The sequence below is a fragment of the Sebastes umbrosus genome, chromosome 18, assembly GCF_015220745.1.
Source record: "Sebastes umbrosus isolate fSebUmb1 chromosome 18, fSebUmb1.pri, whole genome shotgun sequence".
Taxonomy (NCBI): Eukaryota; Metazoa; Chordata; class Actinopteri; order Perciformes; family Sebastidae; genus Sebastes; species Sebastes umbrosus.
Window position 1 is genome coordinate 17,222,846 of NC_051286.1, and position 25,447 is coordinate 17,248,292.

The window sequence follows — 25,447 nt, forward strand, 5'->3', positions numbered from 1 at the left end:
ACGCCCAGAAGGCATTCGATCGAGTGTCCTGGCAATACTTATTTCAAACATTGAGACGATTCCAATTTGGCCCCAATTTCGTTAAGTGGATACAAACATTATATTCCAATCCGCAGGCTACTGTTAAAGTGAATGGGTTTTTATCAGACCGATTTGTCCTAGAGCGCGGCTGCAGACAGGGTTGCCCTCTTTCGCCCCTTCTGTTTGATATTAGTATTGAACCTTTGGCACAGCTTATCAGGGACAACGATAACATAAAAGGACTGACAATAAATGGAGAACAGCATAAATTATCACTGTACGCAGATGATGTGCTTTTATATCTAGCGGAACCTGCAACAACAATCCCACACTTAAAGGATCTCATCTCTGTATATGGGTACTTTTCGGGTTATAAAGTTAATGTGGATAAAACAATGGCTATGGATATAAGTGGTGGAATTTCACAAACTGTGAAACTCCAGAGTGGTTTCAGATGGCCTAAAGATGGCATCAAATATCTCGGCATCCAAATACCCCCATCATTGAGAAATTTATTCGATGCAAATTTCAAAAGTTTGATTCATAATGTTGGTAAGGATTTGGACCGATGGGCAACGCTCCCCCTATCTTTGTTAGGCCGAATTGAGAGTGTACGCATGAATGTGCTGCCTAAGCTTCTCTATCCATTTCAGATGTTGCCTATTGATATTCCTAAGCCCACATTTGATAAATTGGACAGGTTAATTTCAAAATTTATATGGCAAGGAAAACGGCCAAGAATCAGACTAAAAACATTGCAGCTATCTAAACTAAAGGGAGGGCTCAAACTTCCAAATCTAAGATATTACTTCTGGGCTGCGCAGTTAAAACCTTTGACAATATGGACCCGGGATTGGACACATACACGCTGGCTTAACATAGAAAAAAGCCTTTGTGCGAGGCCCCTACAGATCTTGCCTTTCTTAGATGTAGCCTTACGAGAAATTCAAATGGGCGAATGGACTAAAGTCACACTAACAATTTGGAGAAAAATCAAACTAGCATTTGGATTGCCCAAAGCAATTTCAGCATTAACCAATATTGGATTCATGAAAGATTTTGTTCCCTCCAGTTTAGATACAGGATTTAGAAAATGGTCAGAACATGGACTCGCTAACCTACATCAACTCCTGAAGGATGGCAGACTTAAGTCATTCCAGCAGTTGAGAGAGGAATTTAAACTTCCCAACACAGATTTTTTCCGATATCTACAATTAAGGGACTTCCTAACGAAACATAAGCAATGGGATAAAGTTCTGGAGCCCACTCCAATTGAAGAGTTCCTAATGAAATTACAAACAGGAAATGGGGATAAGAAAATCATAGGCCATTTTTACCAAATATTTTTAGGTAAGAATTTGAACAATATGCTTCAAATAAAAGGGCGTTGGGAAATTGAAATGAATACAGACATACCACAGGACATATGGGAAGAAATATGCACCGAAGCACATCTAGTGACCAACTCTAATAGCTGGAGGGAATTCAAATGGAAAGTGATTTCTAGATTTTTTCGTACACCAGAAATAGTGGCCAAAATGGGCCCTACACACTCGAATAAATGTTGGAGAAATTGTGGTACACATATTGGCAATCATATTCACATATTTTGGACATGCCCCAAATTAAAAACATTTTGGGAAGAGGTATTTCGGGCACTCGAAGATGTATTCGACCAAAATTTCACCAAAGATCCAAAAATGGCACTGCTGGGAGCAATACCAGAAGGCATTAATGGAAGTGCCAAAAAATATCTCTTACAAATATTGCTTACAGCAGCAGTTAAATGCATTACAATTAAGTGGCTAAAACCTGAGCCCCCAACATACAATTTATGGATTGAGAAGGTATGGGAAATCTACCACATGGAACAAATAACCTATTCCATAAGACTCCAAAAAGACACATTTGTTAAAAGGTGGAGCCCTGCCATGATTGTACTAGTGCAGTGATCGGTGATCTGAGTGTTCTTATATATCCTGGATCATACTTGTGTCTTTGTCTTCCTGACCCAGGTCACCTCTCTGGGCACGTGCACGCATCCATACAGCACACACCCATACAACACACTCCCCCTCCCTTACCTCTGACCCCTTACCACATTTATTATTATTTAAATTTATTTATTTATTCATTTTACTTTGTTTTATTTTAATTATTTGGATTGTCTAGGTCTGTGTCCTCCCTTTCTCTCTGAATCCAATTGAAATTATTAAGTCTTGTTTTTTTTTTCTGTTTTTGTTTTTTTTGTGTTTTCTCTCTCCTCCTTGTTTTAAGCTGTAAGATTTTTTTTTTAAAAAAACTATGAGACAGCTATAAAAATGAAAATACAGTGGTATAGAATGTTATTATGATTGTATGAGTTGCTGAAACTGCAATAAAATTTAAGTTAAAAAAAAAAAAATGGTTCATCATTTTAAACCACATGAACCAGTGACAGCGAAAGGAGCTTCAAACCACAGTGCATCTGCACACTGCACACACACACGTAAAATTACTGAGGTACGAATATGTTTTGTATTTCATAGAATCTGCGCTCACAACCACAACCACTTCTGTCCTCCGCCCCTCACTCTTCTGAGAAACGTTGACCGCATGACCACAAACATGTTTGCTTGCATGCTGGGTACACACACACGCGCAGACACAGCATAATAAAAGTGAAGGGCTACGAGTGAAGCGGACAGAAAGAAGACAACCAGATAGACGGCAAGCCAGACAGACAACAAAAGCCGATCAAGATGATGATGATGATGAAGAGCCCCATCATTCTGGTGATCTCCACCTTGCTTTTCTCATCTCTTGCTGTCCAGGCCTATCAAAGTAAGCGGTCTACATTAACTTTTTTTTCTTAAAAAGTCAAATCTATCCTTACCAATTAAATGTTATATTATCTGATAACAGATCAAAATAATCAGTGATACCGTTCCATAATTTAAAAAGAGATTAAAATAAACAATTGGTCATTACAATAAAGGCTGAGTCAGCCTAATAAGGTTTACACCGTCTCATTTCTAAGTGTTGGGAGAGGAAAGGTTTCATAAATGAGATCATTATGAACATTCACTTATTTAGAAACATAAAGCAGATAAGGAGATTTATGTATTTTCTATATATACAGTGGTAAGTTAATAGCATTTACATGATTTAAAGTTTTTTGTTACTTAGCAAAATGTTGAATATCAATCAAACCACAGCTTCCTTCAGCAGATTACAGCTGTATTATTCTCTAAAGAGTTAAAAGTGTAATGGGATAATGCGTAAAAAAGACAATTTCATGTCGATGTAATGGTTTTGTGTTGAATACCACTTACAACCACCTTACACTAAACAATTGAGATCACGGGAGCGCGCCACAACTCTAGCAAGACTCTCGTGATTTTATTCCGACATTGGAAATATGTCTGCGACAGTGAAATCGCTTGAAGCGTGGTTTGGTGTAATATAAGGTCAGCATTGGTCTCTCTACAGTATATTTTCATGACATTTGTGTTTCTCTCTCGGTTTTCCCAGGCAGCTTTGCTCCAGATAAGTGCTGTTTGAAGTTTCCTTCCTTCAGGCTGCGTACGAACAACGTGGTGAGCTACATGTACACAGACAACCGCTGTTCCATGGAGGGTGTCATGTGAGTGTCTTATCTCCTGTTATTAAACTTCAACCTTAAAAGCTCAGAATCAATTTCATTGGCCTTGTTTTTTTTAAATATAGAAAAGAAAATGAACTTTTAGTAGCTTTCAATATATTCATACACAGTGCCGAGAACAAATACGCACGAAGATTCACGTGCAGACATACAGGAAATTAAGCAAACAAACGTACAGGCATACAAGTATTAATATAGATTTACATATAAACAACAAATGGATTACTAAACACCACACTACCTGTTGAAAAAAAAGTTGACACTGAAAATGGCATCAACAATCTGTCTCTGTTTTAGCTTCAAGAGGAAGAAAGGTAGTGAAATCTGTGCCGACCCGTCTGCGCTGTGGGTGAAGAAGCTCATCGAGGCCAAAGAGAGGCTCCAAACTAACTGACTGACCCAGTGTTTATTCTAACACCTCACTGAGCCGAGATCAAGTGGTGATTTATCTTCATAGCTTTCTCTCTATTAAAATTTTTTATCACCTGTTCTTTTGCCTGTTTTAATGTGGTTTCAAGTGATGTATTGAAATATTATTTTCTGATATAACCATTATTAAAAATTCATATATTATTAGATTTGTTTTCCCTTTGTTTTAATTCACCATTTAAGACTAACTTTGATCAGAAAGAATTCAATTCATACTTGGGCTGTCTAAGTTAACGCGATAATAACGTGTTAAAGCAAATTTGTTTTAACGTCTCTAATCTTAAGGCATAAACGCAACTTGCGATTTTGCAATTGTAAAGTATTGTATTGTTGAGTGGGCTCTGTTTTAAAGCTAGAGTGGACATACTGGCATCATATGAAATTATAAAACCTAAGGAATCCATCGGTACCAACCATGTCATACTAGCTTGTCGCGAAGGAAGCTAAATAACGCTCCAAACTTATGCTAAATTTTGGCGAGGAAAAATTGGCATGGCGATTTTCAAAGTATCCCCTTTACAGACATGCCCACTTGATAATGATGATAATCACAAGCAGTTTGGGGCAAGTCATAGTCAAGTCAGCACACTGAAAGCTGTTGTTGCCTGTTGGGCTTCAGTTTGCAGAGTTAGGATTTCAGCATATTTTTTTTATGCTACATGCAATACCTGTGAGGGTTTCTGGACAATATTTGTAATTGTTTTATGTTGTTGATTGATTTCAAATAATAAATATACACATTTGCATAAAGCAAGCATATTTTCCCACTACTTTGTTGATATGAGTATTAAATACTTGACAAATCTCCCTTTAAGGTACATTTTGGACAGAAAAAAACCATTGTGATTAATTTGCGATTAATCGCAATTAAATATATTAATCGATTGACAGCTCTAATTCATACTGTGCACAATCTATATTGTGGGGATATTATGAAAAACTCACTTTTTCAGTGCTTTTGCACATACATTTGGGTATCTGGAGTGCCTACCTACCCAACAACTGTGAAATAAGACAACTCAGACAGTGTTTTGTGGGTAGCCTAGATCAGAAAACATGTCGTTCAACATATTTGGCTGCCCTTCCTATATACATGCAGGCTCCTTAGAATATATCGCCCACTGCTTGAGAACTACCAATGTGTACCATATTTTTTTTGCAAGCCAATCAGAGCAGACTGGGCTTTTTCAGGAGGGGGGCTTAAAGAGACAGGCGCTAAAACAGAGTTTCAGACAGAGGGTGAACACAGGTATATTCAGACAGACAGTATGAGAAAAATAAAGTTTTTTGCACATTAAAGCACGTAAACATGTTCTGGTAGAAACCCAGAATACAAGTATGAACCTGAGAATGTCCCCATTAAACAATAGTGACACATCAGAGTTGATGTGGTTTCTGGCAGAGAAAGACACCAGAAATTCAGACCTGCACCACAAAGGCTTGATAGTCAGGCACAAACAATCACATTTAGCTCTTTAGATCATCTTTACTTTAGTATGCGATGTACCTCTGTGGCCAGCAGATGTCACTCTTCTCTCTTTTTCACATTCATTATGTGTAAAGGCTTCATATTAAAGACAGGTTTTTATTGCTCTATGTCGACTGCAGCAAAATGAGGAATTGTTTAATCTAATCTTTAATTGCACTCTTGAGAATAGCGGCTCAGTGAGATGGTGTTTTTTTGATGAATTTTAGATAAAATGTCAAGATCAGGGTTTTTTTCATTGTTGATTTCTTTGTCAAAACCAGAAACAACTAAGATATAGTACATTCTCATGAAGCCATTTCTCTTCTTGACATTATCATAAGTCCTGTGACAGTCACTCTTTACTACGCTGGTCAAATTTATGTTGATTTCCATCCATTTCTGTACTGTTCCTTTTAAGTCAGTCAATTAATACATTTATGAAAAGTATTTTGAAATCCCTTCTCTTTAGTTCATGTTAAATGTCCTGTATATGTGCGCCTGTATGTCTACGTGTGCATGCATGTGAGTGGAAGTGCGTGTGCCTGACATGCAGGAACAGGAGTTTTCATCATTGTTATGTAAGAGTTGTCCAAATGAGGAATTCTCTGATACATTATCAAGGAACATTATGTTTTTTAGGGAGAGCAGGCACCAGACGGACTCATTTATTCAGGCGTGGACGGTAACCAGTTATTCTCGCTGGTTATTATGAGAACAGTGAGTTCAAGGTCCCATTTTGAGTACATCTTAAAAATCAATATTCTACTGTCACTTAAAGGGGCACTTTACTGATTTTACACATTTTTAACAGCAAGCCTTTGGAGTCGTAGCATTTAAAACATTGATGTTTATTGCAGGCAAAGACGGTCTAATGCTGTATTTCATTTACCTCGGGAATTGGAAGTCGAAGCTGGGAACGACATCACACCCGAATCGCGTTCCAGTGCAACAAGTCGGAAAACTTAAGAGTTTCCTCCAGCCAGGTTAGCAATACCAGTTGACAACGACTCATTACTCTGTATTTTGTGCATACAAACACCGTAGCAACATGCCTACAGATAGAAGTTGGACAGTACTGTGTGTACGACTGATTTAATGAGACACAAATAAGACAGAAGTGCTAATAAACAGTATATTACTACAGTTTTTTTACGGTTGTTGCACTGAGCAGCCATCTTGGATTTTGAGGACGGGGTTGGCGAGGTTTGTCCGACTTTACGAGTCGGAAATCTGACTTCAGGGGGCGTTCCAGTCAAAATTTCCAACTGGGAACTCGGAAATTCTGACTTCTCAGTTCAAATGGAATGTAGCATAATGAAAGATGCTATCAAGTTGCATCATGGGAAGTGTAGTATCCAGTGTTTTTGGAACTATTGCAGGTATATTTATTTATTTATTTATTTAAAAAGGATCCCCATTAGCTGATACCAATGGCACCAGCTAGTCTTCCTGGTGTCCGAAATCATGTACATTAATTTATCACATACATACTATATACAACATCACATTTGTGTTACACTAATAACACTCAAATTTTCAAACATATATAAATTTCAAATTTCAAATTCATACACAAATCTTCCACAATTTTTTTTTTTTTTTGTTTAGCCTCAAGGCCCATCATCAGGGAAAAAGGAACAAAGAAAACCATACATGACCAACACTGGACTATCGATCAGCTGTTTAAGTAATGTATTCGTGGATGGTATTTGAATGTGGATTTGTTAGAGGATTGACGGATGTGAAGAGGGCAGCTATTCCAGTGAGTGATGGCGCGGTAAATGACCGTCTTTTTTAAGGCATTCGATTTTGGGTGAGGTAACATGATTTGGCCATCACCTGCTGTTCTAGTGAAATGACTGTGAACGTCCCTGCATCTGGTAATTTGACTGTATAAAAACTCGGGTTTAGTAGAATAAATGCTGTTACTAAAGAATGTCGCTGTGCTTAAGGCAAGTCTTTTCTCTACTGGTAACCATGACAGTTTATGATGCATGCTGTCTGTGTTCGTTCTCATGGGGCAGTGTAACACAAGTCTTGCAGCTCTGTTTTGGGCAATTTGTAGTTTCCGCAGTATGCTTTTCGGTGCAGAAGACCATACAGGTGAGCAATAGTCCAGGTGGCTTAAACTTTTTAAGATTTAACTACTTGTCCCAGAACGTGTGCTGGAACATACGGAAGGCATTTTTTTGCCATGGAGATACCATTTCCCATTTTCCTGATAATTGTTTCTATGTGCTCGATCCATGACAGTTGATTGTCTATGGTTAGTCCCAGTAATGTGACCTTATCCACCTGCTGTATAGGTTCACTGTCCAATTAGAGATTCATTGTGGGCATAGATGACAGCTTATGACTAGATCCAAAAATAATGGATTTGGTTTTTGAGATATTTAGTACCAACTTATTTTGTTTTATCCAATCGTAGACCAAGTTTAGGTCTGAAGATAGAACTTGGTCTAGTTCGCCGCTTGTATTTGCTGCGTAATACAGTGTGGAATCATCGGCGTACATTTGTATACTGGCTTTATGCAATACAGATGGCAAGTCATTTGTGAAGATGGAGTACAGGTGAGGTCCAAGACAGCTGCCCTGCGGCAGGCCACAGTTAAGCCCTTTACTGTTAGACATGCTGCCATTGTAATACACCCTTTGTGTTCTGCATAAAAGATAATTCTTCATAAATTTGATTGCACTTAATCTAAATCCATAACGTTGTAGTTTATTAATTAAAAGGTCATGATCTATGACATCAAATGCCGCGCTGAAATCCAGTAACACTGCACCTGTTATCCTAGAATTATCTATCTCTTTTAGCCAGTCGTCTGTCATTTGCGTTAGTGCAGAACAAGTGGAGTAGTGATGTCTGTAAGCATGTTGAAATCTAGTGTACAGGCCATTACAGTCAAAGTAATCTTGTATTTGTGAATGGACTATTCTCTCCATCAGTTTGCTTAGTACAGGGAGAATACTGATGGGTCTGCTGTTCTGCCCAGTAAATGTTAATCTGCCATCTTTAGGTAAGGGAATTATTTTACCTTCTTTCCAAATACTAGGATATATACCTTCCATTAGACATTTATTTAACAAAAGAAGGGCTCCCAGTTTTATTTCTCCCCATTATTTCATTTAAGGTTCTCCAGAGTTCTTTACCATCTAGTTTCACTGCATTTATTTTATTTTTATAATATTCCTTTTTCATGCTTTTATTCTGTTTTGTCACTCGGTTTCTCAATTGACAATATTTTAGTCTGTCTTCCACAGATCCTGACTTTGCTAATGTGGATTTGGCTTTGTCTCTCTGTTTCATAAGGTCTTTTAAAGACTCATTCAACCATGGAGCTGGTCTGGATTTGGCAGTATACTTCTTCATGGGAGCATGGTTGTCGACAATCCTCATAAAGATGTTCATAAAAATATGTAAAGAAGCCTCAGGCTCCTGTGTAGCATACACATCGGCCCAGTTTACATTCCTGACATCCTCCAAAAAACGTTCTGAGATGAATTTCTTATACATTCTCTTATTAATAATTTTGACACCACATTTAGGAATTTTGGTTCTCCTGGTAATAGCTATAATGTTATGGTCACTGAACCCTACAGGTAGAGAGACTGGTTTAGTGCAGCGCTCAGGAGCATTTGTGTAAATATGGTCGATGCAAGTGGCAGATGTATGACCAGCACTGTTAGTAAAGACTCTGGTCGGTTGAGAAATCATCTGTGATAGATTACAAGCACTGACTAGTGACACCACCTTCTTTTTCATCGGGCATTGACTTGCAAGCCAGTCAATATTCATGTCCCCTAATATGAAAATTTCACCATTCACATCTGCAGCTCTGTCAATTAGTTCACATAAGTCATTCAGATAATGAGTATCAGTTCCTGGAGGCCTGTAGCAACAGCCTATCAAGATTGGTTTTAGGTGAGGAAGATGTACTCTAACCCATAAGGATTCTAAGTTATTTGGCATGAGCCCAGCACAGTGTTGCAGGAAAATTGTTTTTTATATATATCGCTACTCCACCTCCGTGTATATTTCTGTCCCTCCTGAAGATGTTATAGCCATCAATAGATACCTCAGCATTCTGGATAGTTACATCCAAGTGGGTCTCAGACACAGCCAAGATGTGGATGGTGTTATTCTGAGTGAGATTGTTCAGTTCATGTACCTTATTTCTGACACTGCAGATATTCAAATGAGCCATAATAAGGCCCTTTGTAGGAGATGTTAACATGCTGAAAATCATAATTTGAAATATGTTCTTACATTTTTTAGGTTTATATAAACTGTGGTGGCATTTAGTGGTTTGAAATGGATCACAGAAAATAATATGGAATGAGAGCGTTTGTTAGTCATTGTCTGTGTGGTTATGTTAGAATGCAGTAGAGATAGTAACCTGCATGGAATAATCCTACCTCCATGATAGTCCCAGCAGCAGGTCATTTATTCATCAAACTTGTCCAGTTCATTGCTGTCTCTTATAAGGAGAACTTTTGCTGCCTCTGGCGTCGATCCATTCAACTTAATGAATACTTTGCAATTCGTAGTCCAAGTCGCCTGGATCTTGTTTTGTTTTCTTAATATGCGTGCTCCTCTAGCGATATCCGCGTTCTTCTTGGTGAGGTGTTCATTGATGTACACATTAGACCCCTTTAGTTTCCTTCCTTGCCTGAGGAGCGCATACTTTTTCTTCCTTTTTCTTCCATATAGAGGTAATCAGTTTCGTCACTTGTTTCATTCATCCTGCCACATGTGTTTAACCAAAGAAATGAAAGAAAGAAGACACAAACATAACAAAAAATGAATACATTTCAAAAACGCGCGAAGGTTTACACAGAACAGAGGAGAGTGCATGAAGGGGAGAGAGTGGCTGCGCCAGTGAGGAACAAAAAGGACTGCTTTTATCTGCAATATCCAACGCTCTTACCGTGTTACCAAAATAGTAATGATCATGCACTCGCACAAATGCGACTAGGTCAAAATTTAACTCGCACACTCCCAAAAAAAGATTGCATATGCGACCATTATGGTCGCAGTCTAGAGCTCAGTTGGTTGCGATCTGCAACCACACCACTAGATGCGCCAAATCCTCCACACTGTACCTTTAAATCAACAGCTTGGGATATGGACTTTGACATTTTGGGTAAAAGACTTATTTGCTTTTTGGCAGAGAGTTCACAGATAAGTAGATTGATACCGCTCTCATATGCAAGCTAAATATAAAGGTTACAGCCAGCAGCCGATTAGCTTAGCTTAGCATAAAGACTGGAAACGGGGACACAGCTAGCCTGACTCTGAGACATTTGTCTGCGTGGTCATTATGTGGCACAAAATGTTTTTTACATCACCTGCTCCAGAGTAGGTAAAACTCCAGGTAAGGGTCAAACTCACTGGTGATCAATTTCACCACTAGAGTGATTTAAATATTCCTAGAAATTTAAGCTAATTTCTTTAGCCAACTAGTTATGTTCTCTGATGGATTTGGAAAGAGTTTTGCTGAGGTCACAAAAATTAGAAAAAAACTGGCAAAACAAGAAGCTAAGATGAGCAAATTTGCTGTGAGCCTCGATCTGTCGTGCAGGAAAATAATGCCCTCCTCCCCACCGCACCACCGACGTTGAGAAGACAGACTTTCCATTTCACACTTTCTGAGCAAATTTCCTAGTATTTGCACCAATATTGCAGCCGCAGAGGGCTTTCCACAACTTGTTTTCCACAATTGGAAAACATCCCCTTTGACAATATTTGGTGGGGTTGAATTTGACAAGACATGAGGTCATCTTAGGCTGATTCTTATTCATGTTAAATGTTAGCTTTGGTCACAAGGTCCTACTTGTAGATATTTTCTTAAATTTTTTGTATGCCTACATGCAATAAACCATGCCTGTTCTAATATGAGGTATAACTAAGTGAAATTGAGCTGAGGGAGATATTTTACTTAGTGCATTCTTGTTGCATTATATCTGTAGGGACCCACCAATACTGGTGTCAAAGACAATGAACTACGCTTCTCAGGATCCTTGAGCCATGCAGCCATTGGCTATGGACCCAGCTCAGTAGTCATTGGCTACTGTAGCATTCACACATAGGTGTGAAATTCACCCAGGACAAAACCAGAGGAATCTCTTTCCTGCTCCTTCTCCTCACCTCCTGACCTGTGGAGGTGAGCTGCTGCTCTGATCTATGGCCTGTTAGGAAACAGACATAGCAACACAAGGAACTTCTGAGGCAGAAGACGTGAGAGCCTGCCTTTTTACCAACTAACTTCAAGCAACAGCCGCAAGGAAGTTAGCACCAAGCTGCTGGGAGGAAGTATTGGAGCGATCAGCTTCCTCCAATCTGCACTTGATTTGAGCACAGCAAAGATGACATCTTTGACTTGGAACCACAACTTCAACACATGGAATTACAAACCCTTTTCTTCCATGGATCGGTAACGTACTGGTCTTACTTTAGCAGTAGCAATTGCACATGGCTGAGCAAGACTGTTCAACTGTGATTTCTAGAATGTACTTGGTATTGACATGTTTAATGTTATTCATTGAGTTTAACTGTTGTGATATTATTTGTAGTTATTTGTATTTGGGTAGATGGCTTCGCCACATCTGATGTGTTTAGTTTATGCTTCACATAGACAAGGTCTTGCATGCAAACAAACCATCTTTTCTAACCCACTGCATATCTAACACCCCCCACCCGCTGTCCTTCCTGAGCACATGTGTTCCGAAGAACAAAGAGGCCATGTGGTGACATGTTGGCGGCCATCTTTGATCCCGCCATCTTTGTAGTTTTATAGTGCTCGCCCCTTTTGTCTGTAGGCAGACATCTTGAGACAAGAACACACACACACACACACACACACACACACACGCACACACACACGCACAGCAAATATTGTATCTATCTGTTCTATTTTATCTATTGAAAATGCATAGGCTGCAATGTACTGAGCTAGCAGGTCAGACACAGATCAATCAGGCTCAGTCTACAGTTTGAAATGAAGTGGACACGTAATCACTGAACATTTAGCTCAGAGTTAAACTAGCGATACTAACAAAAGTAGTGAGGTGATTCAGGATGATCTGACACCCAGGAAGGTATTTCTGAACCAACTTTCATGCTGATCTTTTCTCGTGTGAATATTATTTTAACTAAATATCGACCTACTATGTGGTAAGTTATGTATGTTATGGTATGTGGTTGAGAGGATGAAACTATTTCAATAGACCACATCTGACTCTACCATAAGTGTGCGTGTCAGTGTTTTAGAACAGGTGCGTCCCAGTGGCTTACTGGTTAAGGTGCTGATAATGAACCACACCACACCAGGTTCAAGTCACGCTGGGTGCCCTCCCCACCTCCCTCCCTTCATTTCCCGTCTAAAATCTCTAACATGATGTTTTTCATATAAAAAGCTAACACATACACCGATCAGCCATGACATTAAGACCACGGACAGGTGAAGTGAATAACATTGATTATCTCGTTACAATGGCACCTGGCAGTTGGTAGGATATATTAGACAGCAAGTGAACATTTTGAACTTTGAATTTTGTGTTGGTGGCAGAAAAAATGGGCAAGCGTAAGGATGTGAGCGATTCTGACAAGGGCAAAATTGTGATGGGTAGACGACCTGGTCAGAGCATCTCCAAAACTGCAGGTCTTGTGGGATGTTCCCGGTCTGCAGTGGTCAGGACCTACCAAAAGTGGTCCAAGGAAGGAAAACCGGTGAACCGGCGACAGGGTCAGACCGGAGGCTCATTGATGCACATGTGGCGCGAAGGCTGGCCCGTGTTGTCCGATACAATAGAAAAGCTACTGGAGCTCAGACTGCTGAAAAAGTTAATGCTGGTTCCGATAGGAAGGTGTCAGAACATACAGTGCATCGCAGTTTGTTGCGTATGGGGCTGTGTAGCCGCACACCGGTCAGGGTGCCCATGCTGTCCTAATGTTATGGCTGATCGGTGTATATGTAATACATATATATACACACAGTATATACGACATGCATTTAAGCTCTTTTAGACCCAAATAATATACCTATCCCTATTAATTCTGCATCCCCAACCTATAGATGAATCCGGCAACTGCTATGTGTGTTCCGTCATCTAGCGCAGCCTTTAACTACTGATACTGTACATTTTGAGAAGAGTGACATATTTTAAATTGCTTTTTAAAATAGATCTTTTCTGGCCTTGGTTATGCATGTTACGCACCTGTTAGAGGTCGATTAAAGATAATATTAAATTTATGGTTTAAAATGGTTCATCATTTTAAACCACATGAACCAGTGACAGGGAAAGGAGCTTCAAACCACTGTGCATCTGCACACTGCACACACACACGTAAAACTATATGACCGCAGTATGTTTGCATGCTGGGTAGTTTTGATTTTTTCATGGAACCTGCTACCTGTGCCTGCTGACGGACGCACGCACACACGCACGCACGCACACACAGCATAATAAAAGTGAGGGGCTACGAGTGAAGCGGACAGAAAGAAGACAACCAGATAGACAGCAAGCCAGACAGACAACAAAAGCTGATCAAGATGATGATGATGATGAAGAGCCCCATCATTCTGGTGATCTCCACCTTGCTTTTCTCATCTCTTGCTGTCCGGGCCCATCAAGGTTTTTTTTCTTAAAAAGTCAAATCTATCCATATAGGTCACTGTAATAATGTCTTAATATATCTCTTATAGACCAATTAAATGTTATATTATCTGATAACAGATCAAAAATAATCAGTGATACCGTTCCATAATTTAAAAAGAGATTAAAATAAACAATTGGTCATTACAGTAAAGGCTGAGTCAGCCTAATAAGGTTTACACCGTCTCATTTCTAAGTGTTGGGAGAGGAAAGGTTTCATAAATGAGATCATTATGAACAGTCACTGATTTAGAAACATAAAGCAGATAAGTAGATTTATGTATTTTCTATATATACAGTGGTAAGTTAATAGCATTTACATGATTTAAAGTTTTTTGTTACTTAGCAAAATGTTGAATATCAGAATCAAACCACAGCTTCCTTCAGCAGATTACAGCTGCATTGTTCTCTAAAGGGTTAAAAGTGTAATGGGATAATGCGTAAAAAAGACAATTTCATGTCGATGTAATGGTTTTGTGTTGAATACCACTTACAACCACCTTACACTAAACAATTGAGATCACGGGAGCGCGCCACAACTCTAGCAAAACTCCCGTGATTTTATTCCGACATTGGAAATATGTCTGCGACAGTGAAATCGCTTGAAGCATGGTTTGGTGTAAGGTCAGCATTGGTCTCGCTACAGTATATGTTCATGACATTTGTGTTTCTCTCTTGGTTTTCCCAGGCTATGCTCCAGATAAGTGCTGTGCGACGTTTTTTTCCTTCAGGCTGCGTACGAACAACGTGGTGAGCTACAAGTACACAGACAACCGCTGTTCCATGGAGGGTGTCATGTGAGTGTCTTATCTCCTGTTATTAAACTTCAACCTTAAAAGTTCAGAATCAATTTCATTGGCCTTGTTTTTTTTAAATATACAAAAGAAAATGGACTTTTAGTAGCTTTCAATATATTCATACACAGTGCCGAGAACAAATACACACGAAGATTCACGTGCAGACATACAGGAATTTAAGCAAACATAAATGTACAGGCATGCAAGTATTAATACAGATTTACATATAAACAACAAATGTATTACTAAACACCACACTATCTGTTGAAAAAAGTTGACACTGAAAATGGCATCAACAATCTGTCTCTGTTTTAGCTTCAAGATGATCAACGGTAATGAAGTCTGTACCGACCCGTCTCAGCTGTGGGTGAAGATGCTCATCGAGGCCAAAGAGAGGCTTCAAACTTACTGACTGACCCAGTGTTTATTCTAACACCTCACTGAGCTGAGATCATGTGGTGATTTATCTTCATAGCTTCCTCTCTATTAGCTTTAAAATAAATGGAAAACATTTTTTTTATTATTACCTGTTCTTTTGCCTGTTTTAATGTGGTTTCAAGTGATGTATTGAAATATTATTTTCTGATATAACCATTATTCAAAATTCATATATTATTAGATTTGTTTTCCCTTTGTTTTAATTCACCATTTAAGACTAACTTTGATCAGAAAGAATTCAATTCATACTTGGGCTGTCTAAGTTAACGCGATAATAACGTGTTAAAGCAAATTTGTTTTAACGTCTCTAATCTTAAGGCAGAAACGCAACTTGCGATTTTACGATGTAAAGTATTGTATTGTTGAGTGGGCTCTGTTTTAAAGCTAGAGTGGACATACTGGCATCATATGAAATTATAAAACCTAAGGAATCCATCGGTACCACCATGTCATACTAGCTTGTCGCGAAGGAAGCTAAATAATGCTCCAAAGTTATGCTAAATTTTGGCGAGGAAAAACTGGCATGGCGATTTTCAAAGGGGTCCCTTGACCTCTGACCTCAATATATGTGAATGTAAATGGGTTCTATGGGTACCCAGGAGTCTCCCCTTTACAGACATGCCCACTTTATGATAATCACATGCAGTTTGGGGCAAGTCATAGTCAAGTCAGCACACTGACAGCTGTTGTTGCCTGTTGGGCTGCAGTTTGCAGTGTTGGGATTTGAGCATATTTTTTTTAATGCTAAATGCAGTACCTGTGAGGGTTTCTGGACAATATTTGTAATTGTTTTATGTTGTTGATTGATTTCAAATAATAAATATACACATTTGCATAAAGCAAGCATATTTTCCCACTACTTTGTTGATAAGAGTATTAAATACTTGGCAAATCTCCCTTTAACGTACATTTTGGACAAAAAAAAAATAGTGTGATTAATTTGTAATTAATTGCGATAAACTATGAACAATCATGCGATTCTTCGCAATTAAATATATTAATCGATTGACAGCTCTAATACATACTGTACACAATCTATATTGTGGGGATATTATGAAAAACTCCCTTTTTCAGTGCTTGTGCACATACAGTTGGGTATCTGGAGTGCCTACCTACCCAACAACTGTGAAATAAGACAACTCAGACAGTGTTTTGTGGGTAGCCTAGATCAGAAAACATGTCATTCAACATATTTGGCTGCCCTTCCTATGTACATGCAGGCTCGTTAGAATATATCGCCCACTGCTTGAGAACTACCAATGTGTACCATATTTTTTTTGCAAGCCAATCAGAGCAGACTGGGCTTTTTCAGGAGGGGGGCTTAAAGAGACAGGCGCTAAAACAGAGTTTCAGACAGATGGTGAACACAGATATATTCAGACAGACAGTATGAGAAAAATAAAGTTTTTTGCACATCTAAGCATGTAAACATGTTCTGGTAGAAACCCAGAATACAAGTCTGAACCTGAGAATGTCCCCATTAAACAATAGTGACACATCAGAGTTGATGTGGTTTCTGACAGAGAAAGACACCAGAAATTCAGACCTGCACCACAAAGGCTTGATAGTCAGGCACAAACAATCACATTTAGCTCTTTAGATCATCTTTACTTTAGTATGCGATGTACCTCTGTGGCCAGCAGATGTCACTCTTCTCTCTTTTTCACATTCATTAAGTGTAAAGGCTTCATATTAAAGACAGGTTTTTATTGCTCCATGTCGACTGCAGCAAAATGAGGAATTGTTTAATCTAATCTTTAATTGCACTCTTGAGAATAGCGGCTCAGTGAGATGGTGTTTTTTTTTGATGAATTTTAGATAAAATATCAAGATTAGGGTTTTTTTCATTCTTAATTTCTTTGTCAAAACCAGAAACAACTAAGATAAAGTACATTCTCATGAAGCCATTTCTCTTCTTGACATTATCATAAGTCCTGTGACAGTCACTCTTTACTACGCTGGTCAAATTTATGTTGATTTCCATCCATTTCTGTACTGTTCCTTTTAAGTCAGTCAATTAATACATTTATGAAAAGTATTTTGAAATCCCTTCTCTTTAGTTCATGTTAAATGTCCTGTATATGTGCGCCTGTATGTCTACGTTTGCATGCATGTGAGTGGAAGTGCGTGTGCTCGACATGCAGGAACAGGAGTTTTCATCATTGTTATGTAAGAGTTGTCCAAATGAGGAATTCTCTGATACGTTATCAAGGAACATTATGTTTTTTAGGGAGCGCAGGCACCAGACGGACTCATTTATTCAGGCATGGACGGTAACCAGTTATTCTCGCTGGTTATTATGAGAACAGTGAGTTCAAGGTCCCATTTTGAGTACATCTTAAAAATCATTATTCTACTATTCTACACTTAGAGGGGCACTTTACTGATTTTACACATCAAGTTCAGTTTACACATTTTTAACAGCAAGCCTTTGGAGTCGTAGCATTTAAAACATGGATGTTTATTGCATGCACGGATGGTCTAATGCTGCATTTCATTTACCTCGGGAACTGGAAGTCGAAGCTGGGAATGACGTCACACCCAAATCCAGTACAACAAGTCGGAAAACTTAAGAGTTTCCTCTAGCCAGGTTAGCAATACCAGTTGATAACGACTCATTACTCCATATTTTGTGCATACAAACACCATAGCAACATGCCTACAGGTAGAAGTTGGACAGTACTGTGCGTACGACTGATTTAATGAGACACAAATAAGACAGAAGTGCTAATAAACAGTATATTACTACAGTTTTTTTACGGTTGATGCACTGAGCAGCCATCTTGGATTTTGAGGTTTGGGTTGGCGAGGTTCGTCCGATTTTCTGAGTCGGAAATCTGACTTCAGGGGGTGTTCCAGTTGAAATTTCCAACTGGGTACTCGGAAATTCTGACTTCAGGGGGTGTTCCAGTTGAAATTTCCGACTGGGTACTCGGAAATTCTGACTTCTCAGTTCAAATGGAATGTAGCATAATGAAAGATTCTATCAAGTTGCATCATGGGAAGTGTAGTATCCAGTGTTTTTGGAACTACTGCAGGTATATAGAGGTAATCAGTTTCGTCACTTGTTTCATTCATCCTGCCACATGTGTTTAACCAAATAAATGAAAGAAAGAAGACACAAACATAACCAAAAATGAATACATTTCAAAAACGCGCAAAGGTTTACACAGAACAGAGGAGAGTGCATGATCGGGAGAGAGAGGCTGCGCCATTGAGGAACAAAAAGGACTGCTTTCATCTGCAATATCCAACGCTCTTACCGTGTTACCAAAATAGTAATGATCATGCACTCGCACAAATGCGACTAGGTCAAAATTTAACTCGCACACTCCCAAAAAAAGATTGCACATGCGACCATTATGGTCGCAGTCTAGAGCTCAGTTGGTTGCGATCTGCAACCACACCACTAGATGCGCCAAATCCTCCACACTGTACCTTTAAATCAACAGCTTGGGATATGGACTTTGACATTTTGGGTAAAAGACTTATTTGCTTTTTGGCAGAGAGTTCACAGATAAGTAGATTGATACCGCTCTCATATGCAAGCTAAATATAAAGGTTACAGCCAGCAGCCGATTAGCTTAGCTTAGCATAAAGACTGGAAACGGGGACACAGCTAGCCTGGCTCTGAGACATTTGTCTGCGTGGTCATTATGTGGCACAAAATGTTTTTTACATCACCTGCTCCAGAGTAGGTAAAACTCCAGGTAAGGGTCAAACTCACTGGTGATCAATTTCACCACTAGAGTGATTTAAATATTCCTAGAAATTTAAGCTAATTTCTTTAGCCAACTAGTTATGTTCTCTGATGGATTTGGAAAGAGTTTTGCTGAGGTCACAAAAATTAGAAAAAAACTGGCAAAACAAGAAGCTAAGATGAGCAAATTTGCTGTGAGCCTCGATCTGTCGTGCAGGAAAATAATGCCCTCCTCCCCACCGCACCACCGACGTTGAGAAGACAGACTTTCCATTTCACACTTTCTGAGCAAATTTCCTAGTATTTGCACCAATATTGCAGCCGCAGAGAGGGCTTTCCACAATTGGAAAACATTCCCTTTGACAATATTTGGTGGGGTTGAATTTGACAAGACATGAGGTCATCTTAGGCTGATTCTTATTCATGTTAAATGTTAGCTTTGGTCACAAGGTCCTACTTGTAGATATTTTCTTAAATTTTTTGTATGCCTACATGCAATAAACCATGCCTGTTCTAATATGAGGTATAACTAAGTGAAATTGACCAGCTGAGGGAGATATTTTACTTAGTGCATTCTTGTTGCATTATATCTGTAGGGACCCACCAATACTGGTGTCAAAGACAATGAACTACGCTTCTCAGGATCCTTGAGCCATGCAGCCATTGGCTGTGGACCCAGCTCAGTAGTCATTGGCTACTGTAGCATTCACACATAGGTGTGAAATTCACCCAGGACAAAACCAGAGGAATCTCTTTCCTGCTCCTTCTCCTCACCTCCTGACCTGTGGAGGTGAGCTGCTGCTCTGATCTATGGCCTGTTAGGAAACAGACATAGCAACACAAGGAACTTCTGAGGCAGAAGACGCGAGAGCCTGCCTTTTTACCAACTAACTTCAAGCAACAGCCGCAAGGAAGTTAGCACCAAGCTGCTGGGAGGAAGTATTGGAGCGATCAGCTTCCTCCAATCTGCACTTGATTTGAGCACAGCAAAGACAACATCTTTGACTTGGAACCACAACTTCAACACATGGAATTACAAACCCTTTTCTTCCATGGATCGGTAACGTACTGGTCTTACTTTAGCAGTAGCAATTGCACATGGCTGAGCAAGACTGTTCAACTGTGATTTCTAGAATGTACTTGGTATTGACATGTTTAATGTTATTCATTGAGTTTAACTGTTGTGATATTATTTGTAGTTATTTGTATTTGGGTAGATGGCTTCGCCACATCTGATGTGTTTAGTTTATGCTTCACATAGACAAGGTCTTGCATGCAAACAAACCATCTTTTCTAACCCACTGCATATCTAACACACATTAAGATCGCATACATAAACTGTGAATTAGTTAAACATAAACATACAGCTTCAGATAATCTTAACCCCCACAACACCCCCCCACCCCCCCCCCCCCACCCGCTGTCCTTCCTAAGCACATGTGTTCCGAAGAACAAAGAGGCCATGTGGTGACATGTTGGCGGCCATCTTTGATCCCGCCATCTTTGTAGTTTTATAGTGCTCGCCCCTTTTGTCTGTAGGCAGACATCTTGAGACAAGAACACACACACACACACACACACACACACGCACACACGCACGCACACACACACGCACGCACACACACACACGCACGCACAGCAAATATTGTATCTATCTGTTCTATTTTATCTATTGAAAATGCATAGGCTGCAATGTACTGAGCTAGCAGGTCAGACACAGATCAATCAGGCTCAGTCTACAGTTTGAAATGAAGTGGACACGTAATCACTGAACATTTAGCTCAGAGTTAAACTAGCGATACTAACAAAAGTAGTGAGGTGATTCAGGATGATCTGACACCCAGGAAGGTATTTCTGAACCAACTTTCATGCTGATCTTTTCTCGTGTGAATATTATTTTAACTAAATATCGACCTACTATGTGGTAAGTTATGTATGTTATGGTATGTGGTTGAGAGGATGAAACTATTTCAATAGACCACATCTGACTCTACCGTAAGTGTGCGTGTCAGTGTTTTAGAACAGGTGCGTCCCAGTGGCTTACTGGTTAAGGTGCTGATAATGAACCACACCACACCAGGTTCAAGTCACGCTGGGTGCCCTCCCCACCTCCCTCCCTTCATTTCCCGTCTAAAATCTCTAACATGATGTTTTTCATATAAAAAGCTAACACATACACCGATCAGCCATGACATTAAGACCACGGACAGGTGAAGTGAATAACATTGATTATCTCGTTACAATGGCACCTGGCAGTTGGTAGGATATATTAGACAGCAAGTGAACATTTTGAACTTTGAATTTTGTGTTGGTGGCAGAAAAAATGGGCAAGCGTAAGGATGTGAGCGATTCTGACAAGGGCAAAATTGTGATGGGTAGACGACCTGGTCAGAGCATCTCCAAAACTGCAGGTCTTGTGGGATGTTCCCGGTCTGCAGTGGTCAGGACCTACCAAAAGTGGTCCAAGGAAGGAAAACCGGTGAACCGGCGACAGGGTCAGACCGGAGGCTCATTGATGCACATGTGGCGCGAAGGCTGGCCCGTGTTGTCCGATACAATAGAAAAGCTACTGGAGCTCAGACTGCTGAAAAAGTTAATGCTGGTCCCGATAGGAAGGTGTCAGAACATACAGTGCATCGCAGTTTGTTGTGTATGGGGCTGTGTAGCCGCACACCGGTCAGGGTGCCCATGCTGTCCTAATGTTATGGCTGATCGGTGTATATGTAATACATATATATACACACGGTATATACGACATGCATTTAAGCTCTTTTAGACCCAAATAATATACCTATCCCTATTAATTCTGCATCCCCAACCTATAGATGAATCCGGCAACTGCTATGTGTGTTCCGTCATCTAGCGCAGCCTTTAACATTGATTAAAACATAACTGCCGCCAATACGAGCAACTACAACTACAGCTGAGTCACCAGTTAACACAGATAGCAGACAATTTGTACGTGTTCTGTTTGTGGTGCTGACCGATTAATGATGTTTATTTGTGGTCATTAGGTTTCCCTAGTTCAGGGGTCAGCAACCTATGGCTCTTTAGCCCCTCTCCTGTGACTTTGACAAAATTATATAGAAATGAATAATGGTTATTTTTTTTAACATTTTAACTTTAATTAATCATTGTTGTAGTCCTAAATTAATTCTTACATTCTGCAATTGCAAAAATGTGGCCTTGGGTTTCAATGAGTTTAGTTCCTGCTACAGGATACTGTACATTTTGAGAAGAGTGACATATTTTAAATTGCTTTTTAAAATAGATCTTTTCTGGCCTTGGTTATGCATGTTACGCACCTGTTAGAGGTCGATTAAAGATAATATTAAATTTATGGTTTAAAATGGTTCATCATTTTAAACCACATGAACCAGTGACAGGGAAAGGAGCTTCAAACCACTGTGCATCTGCACACTGCACACACACACGTAAAACTATATGACCGCAGTATGTTTGCATGCTGGGTAGTTTTGATTTTTTCATGGAACCTGCTACCTGTGCCTGCTGACGGACGCACGCACGCACGCACGCACGCACGCACGCACGCACGCACGCACGCACGCACGCACGCACGCACGCACGCACAGCATAATAAAAGTGAGGGGCTACGAGTGAAGCGGACAGAAAGAAGACAACCAGATAGACGGCAAGCCAGACAGACAACAAAAGCTGATCAAGATGATGATGATGATGAAGAGCCCCATCATTCTGGTGATCTCCACCTTGCTTTTCTCATCTCTTGCTGTCCGGGCCCATCAAGGTAAGCGGACTACATGAACTTTTTTTTCTTAAAAAGTCAAATCTATCCTTATAGGTCACTGTAATAATGTCTTAATATATCTCTTATAGACCAATTAAATGTTATATTATCTGATAACAGATCAAAAATAATCAGTGACACCGTTCCATAATTTAAAAAGAGATTAAAATAAACAATTGGTCATTACAGTAAAGGCTGAGTCAGCCTAATAAGGTTTACACTGTCTCATTTCTGAGTGTTGGGAGAGGAAAGATTTCATAAATGAGATCATTATGAACAGTCACTGATTTAGAAACATAAAGCAGATAAGTAGATTTATGTATTTTCTATATATACAGTGGTAAGTTAATAGCATTTACATGATTTAAAGTTTTTTGTTACTTAGCAAAATGTTGAATATCAGAATCAAACCACAGCTTCCTTCAGCAGATTACAGCTGCATTGTTCTCTAAAGGGTTAAAAGTGTGATGGGATAATGCGTAAAAAAGACAATTTCATGTCGATGTAATGGTTTTGTGTTGAATACCACTTACAACCACCTTACACTAAACAATTGAGATCACGGGAGCGCGCCACAACTCTAGCAAAACTCTCGTGATTTTATTCCGACATTGGAAATATGTCTGCGACAGTGAAATCGCTTGAAGCGTGGTTTGGTGTAAGGTCAGCATTGGTCTCGCTACAGTATATGTTCATGACATTTGTGTTTCTCTCTTGGTTTTCCCAGGCTATGCTCCAGATAAGTGCTGTGCGACGTTTATTTCCTCCAGGCTGCGTACGAACAACGTGATGAGCTACAAGTACACAGACAGTAGCTGTCCCATGAAGGGTGTCATGTGAGTGTCGTATCTCCTGTTATTAAACTTCAACCTTAAAAGTTCAGTATCAATTTCATTGGCCTTGTTTTTTTTAAATATACAAAAGAAAATGGACTTTTAGTAGCTTTCAATATATTCATACACAGTGCCGAGAACAAATACACACGAAGATTCACGTGCAGACATACATGAATTTAAGCAAACATAAATGTACAGGCATGCAAGTATTAATACAGATTTATATATAAACAACAAATGAATTACTTAACACCACACTATCTGTTGAAAAAAAGTTGACACTGAAAATGGCATCAACAATCTGTCTCTGTTTTAGCTTCAAGATGATCAACGGTAATGAAGTCTGTGCCGACCCGTCTGCGCTGTGGGTGAAGAAGCTCATCGAGGCCAAATAGAGGCTCCAAACTTACTGACTGACCCAGTGTTTATTATAACACCTCACTGAGCCGAGATCAAGTGGTGATTTATCTTCATAGCTTCCTCTCTATTAGCTTTAAAATAAATGGAAACATTTTTTTTTATTATTACCTGTTCTTTTGCCTGTTTTAATGTGGTTTCAAGTGATGTATTGAAACATTATTTTCTGATATAACCATTATTAAAAATTCATATATTATTAGATTTGTTTTCCCTTTTTTTTAATTCACCATTTAAGACTAACTTTGATCAGAAAGAATTCTATTCATACTAGGGCTGTCAAAGTTAACGCGATAATAACGTGTTAAAGGGACTATTTGTAACTTTTTAAGCGTATAAATGTAGCGGGTCGCCACACATGCGCGTTCGCGTGTGGCCGCTGCCTCTCCTCCTCTGCCTGCCTGCCTTCACTCAGAGAGCGCGTGCGTTCTCAGCTCGCTCCACCTCTAGACGTGAACACGCGCTCACTCCACACTGCAGAAGAGTTAGTTTAGTTCTGAGAATATCTAGTGAATGTACAGTGGACGTTTGTGCAGAAATAACTGCTGCAGCTCCTCCAGACCAACAGAGGTTTCCCGTGTCTTGTGAAGTGACGGAGCTCCTCAGCTAGTAACGTTATCGTCTCGTTACAGACCAGGTGCCGGTGTCTCCCTGCTCTCTCCGGCTGCAGGCGGAGAGAGCAGGGAGACACGCTGCAGAGCCCCGCTGCATCAGCCTGCGCTGAGGCAGTAAAAGCCAACACTGAGATCAGATCTAAATCATGTTCATGGAGAGACCTTCGTCTGGTCAGCTAACATTACTGCCAAGCAGCTGAAATATAGAGTGATATTGTGGTTTTAGCTGACGTGTGTCGCCTCACTGTTTTGAGCGATGCTCGTTTAGGTATATTTAGAGCGAGCAAGCGCGAGCCCGACGCTGACTTTCGTTGATTTCACGGCCACAGGTGTCGCTGTTAAGAAGCATTTCTGAAAGTTACAAATAGTCCCTTTAAAGCAAATTTGTTTTAACGTCACTAATCTTAAGGCATAAATGCAACTTGCGATTTTACGATTTTAAAGTATTGTATTGTTTAGTGGGCTCAGTTTTAAAGCTAGAGTGGACATACTGGCATCATATGAAACTAGAAAAACCTAAGGAATCCATCGGTACCAACCATGTCATACTAGCTTGTCGCGAAGGAAGCTAAATAACACTCCAAACTTACGCTAAATTTTGGCGAGGAAAAACTGGCATGGCGATTTTCAAAGGGGTTCCTTGACCTCTGACCTCCAGAT

General features: G+C 39.6%; 2 protein-coding genes across 7 annotated transcripts in view; one reads left to right on the forward strand and one right to left on the reverse strand.

Moving 5' to 3' along the window:
• Positions 1-25,447, reverse strand: part of med23 (mediator complex subunit 23) — a 130,014-nt gene that overhangs the window by 74,712 nt on the left and 29,855 nt on the right. The gene's annotated exons all lie outside the window — the stretch shown is intronic.
• LOC119477187 (monocyte chemotactic protein 1B-like) lies at positions 2,672-24,265 on the forward strand. 6 transcript variants are annotated; one of them, XM_037751127.1, is made up of 3 exons: positions 2,672-2,844; positions 23,648-23,756; positions 24,073-24,265. In XM_037751127.1, the coding sequence occupies exons 1-3, from the start codon at positions 2,763-2,765 to the stop codon at positions 24,149-24,151; spliced, it is 270 nt and encodes an 89-aa protein (XP_037607055.1). In that variant the 5' UTR covers positions 2,672-2,762; the 3' UTR covers positions 24,152-24,265. The 6 variants fall into 6 exon arrangements, with proteins under 6 accessions (XP_037607055.1, XP_037607050.1, XP_037607051.1 ...); XM_037751122.1 differs by lacking the exons at positions 23,648-23,756; positions 24,073-24,265 and adding exons at positions 3,535-3,646; positions 3,962-4,240 and having other exon boundaries at positions 2,683-2,844; XM_037751123.1 differs by lacking the exons at positions 23,648-23,756; positions 24,073-24,265 and adding exons at positions 14,908-15,016; positions 15,332-15,634 and having other exon boundaries at positions 2,696-2,844.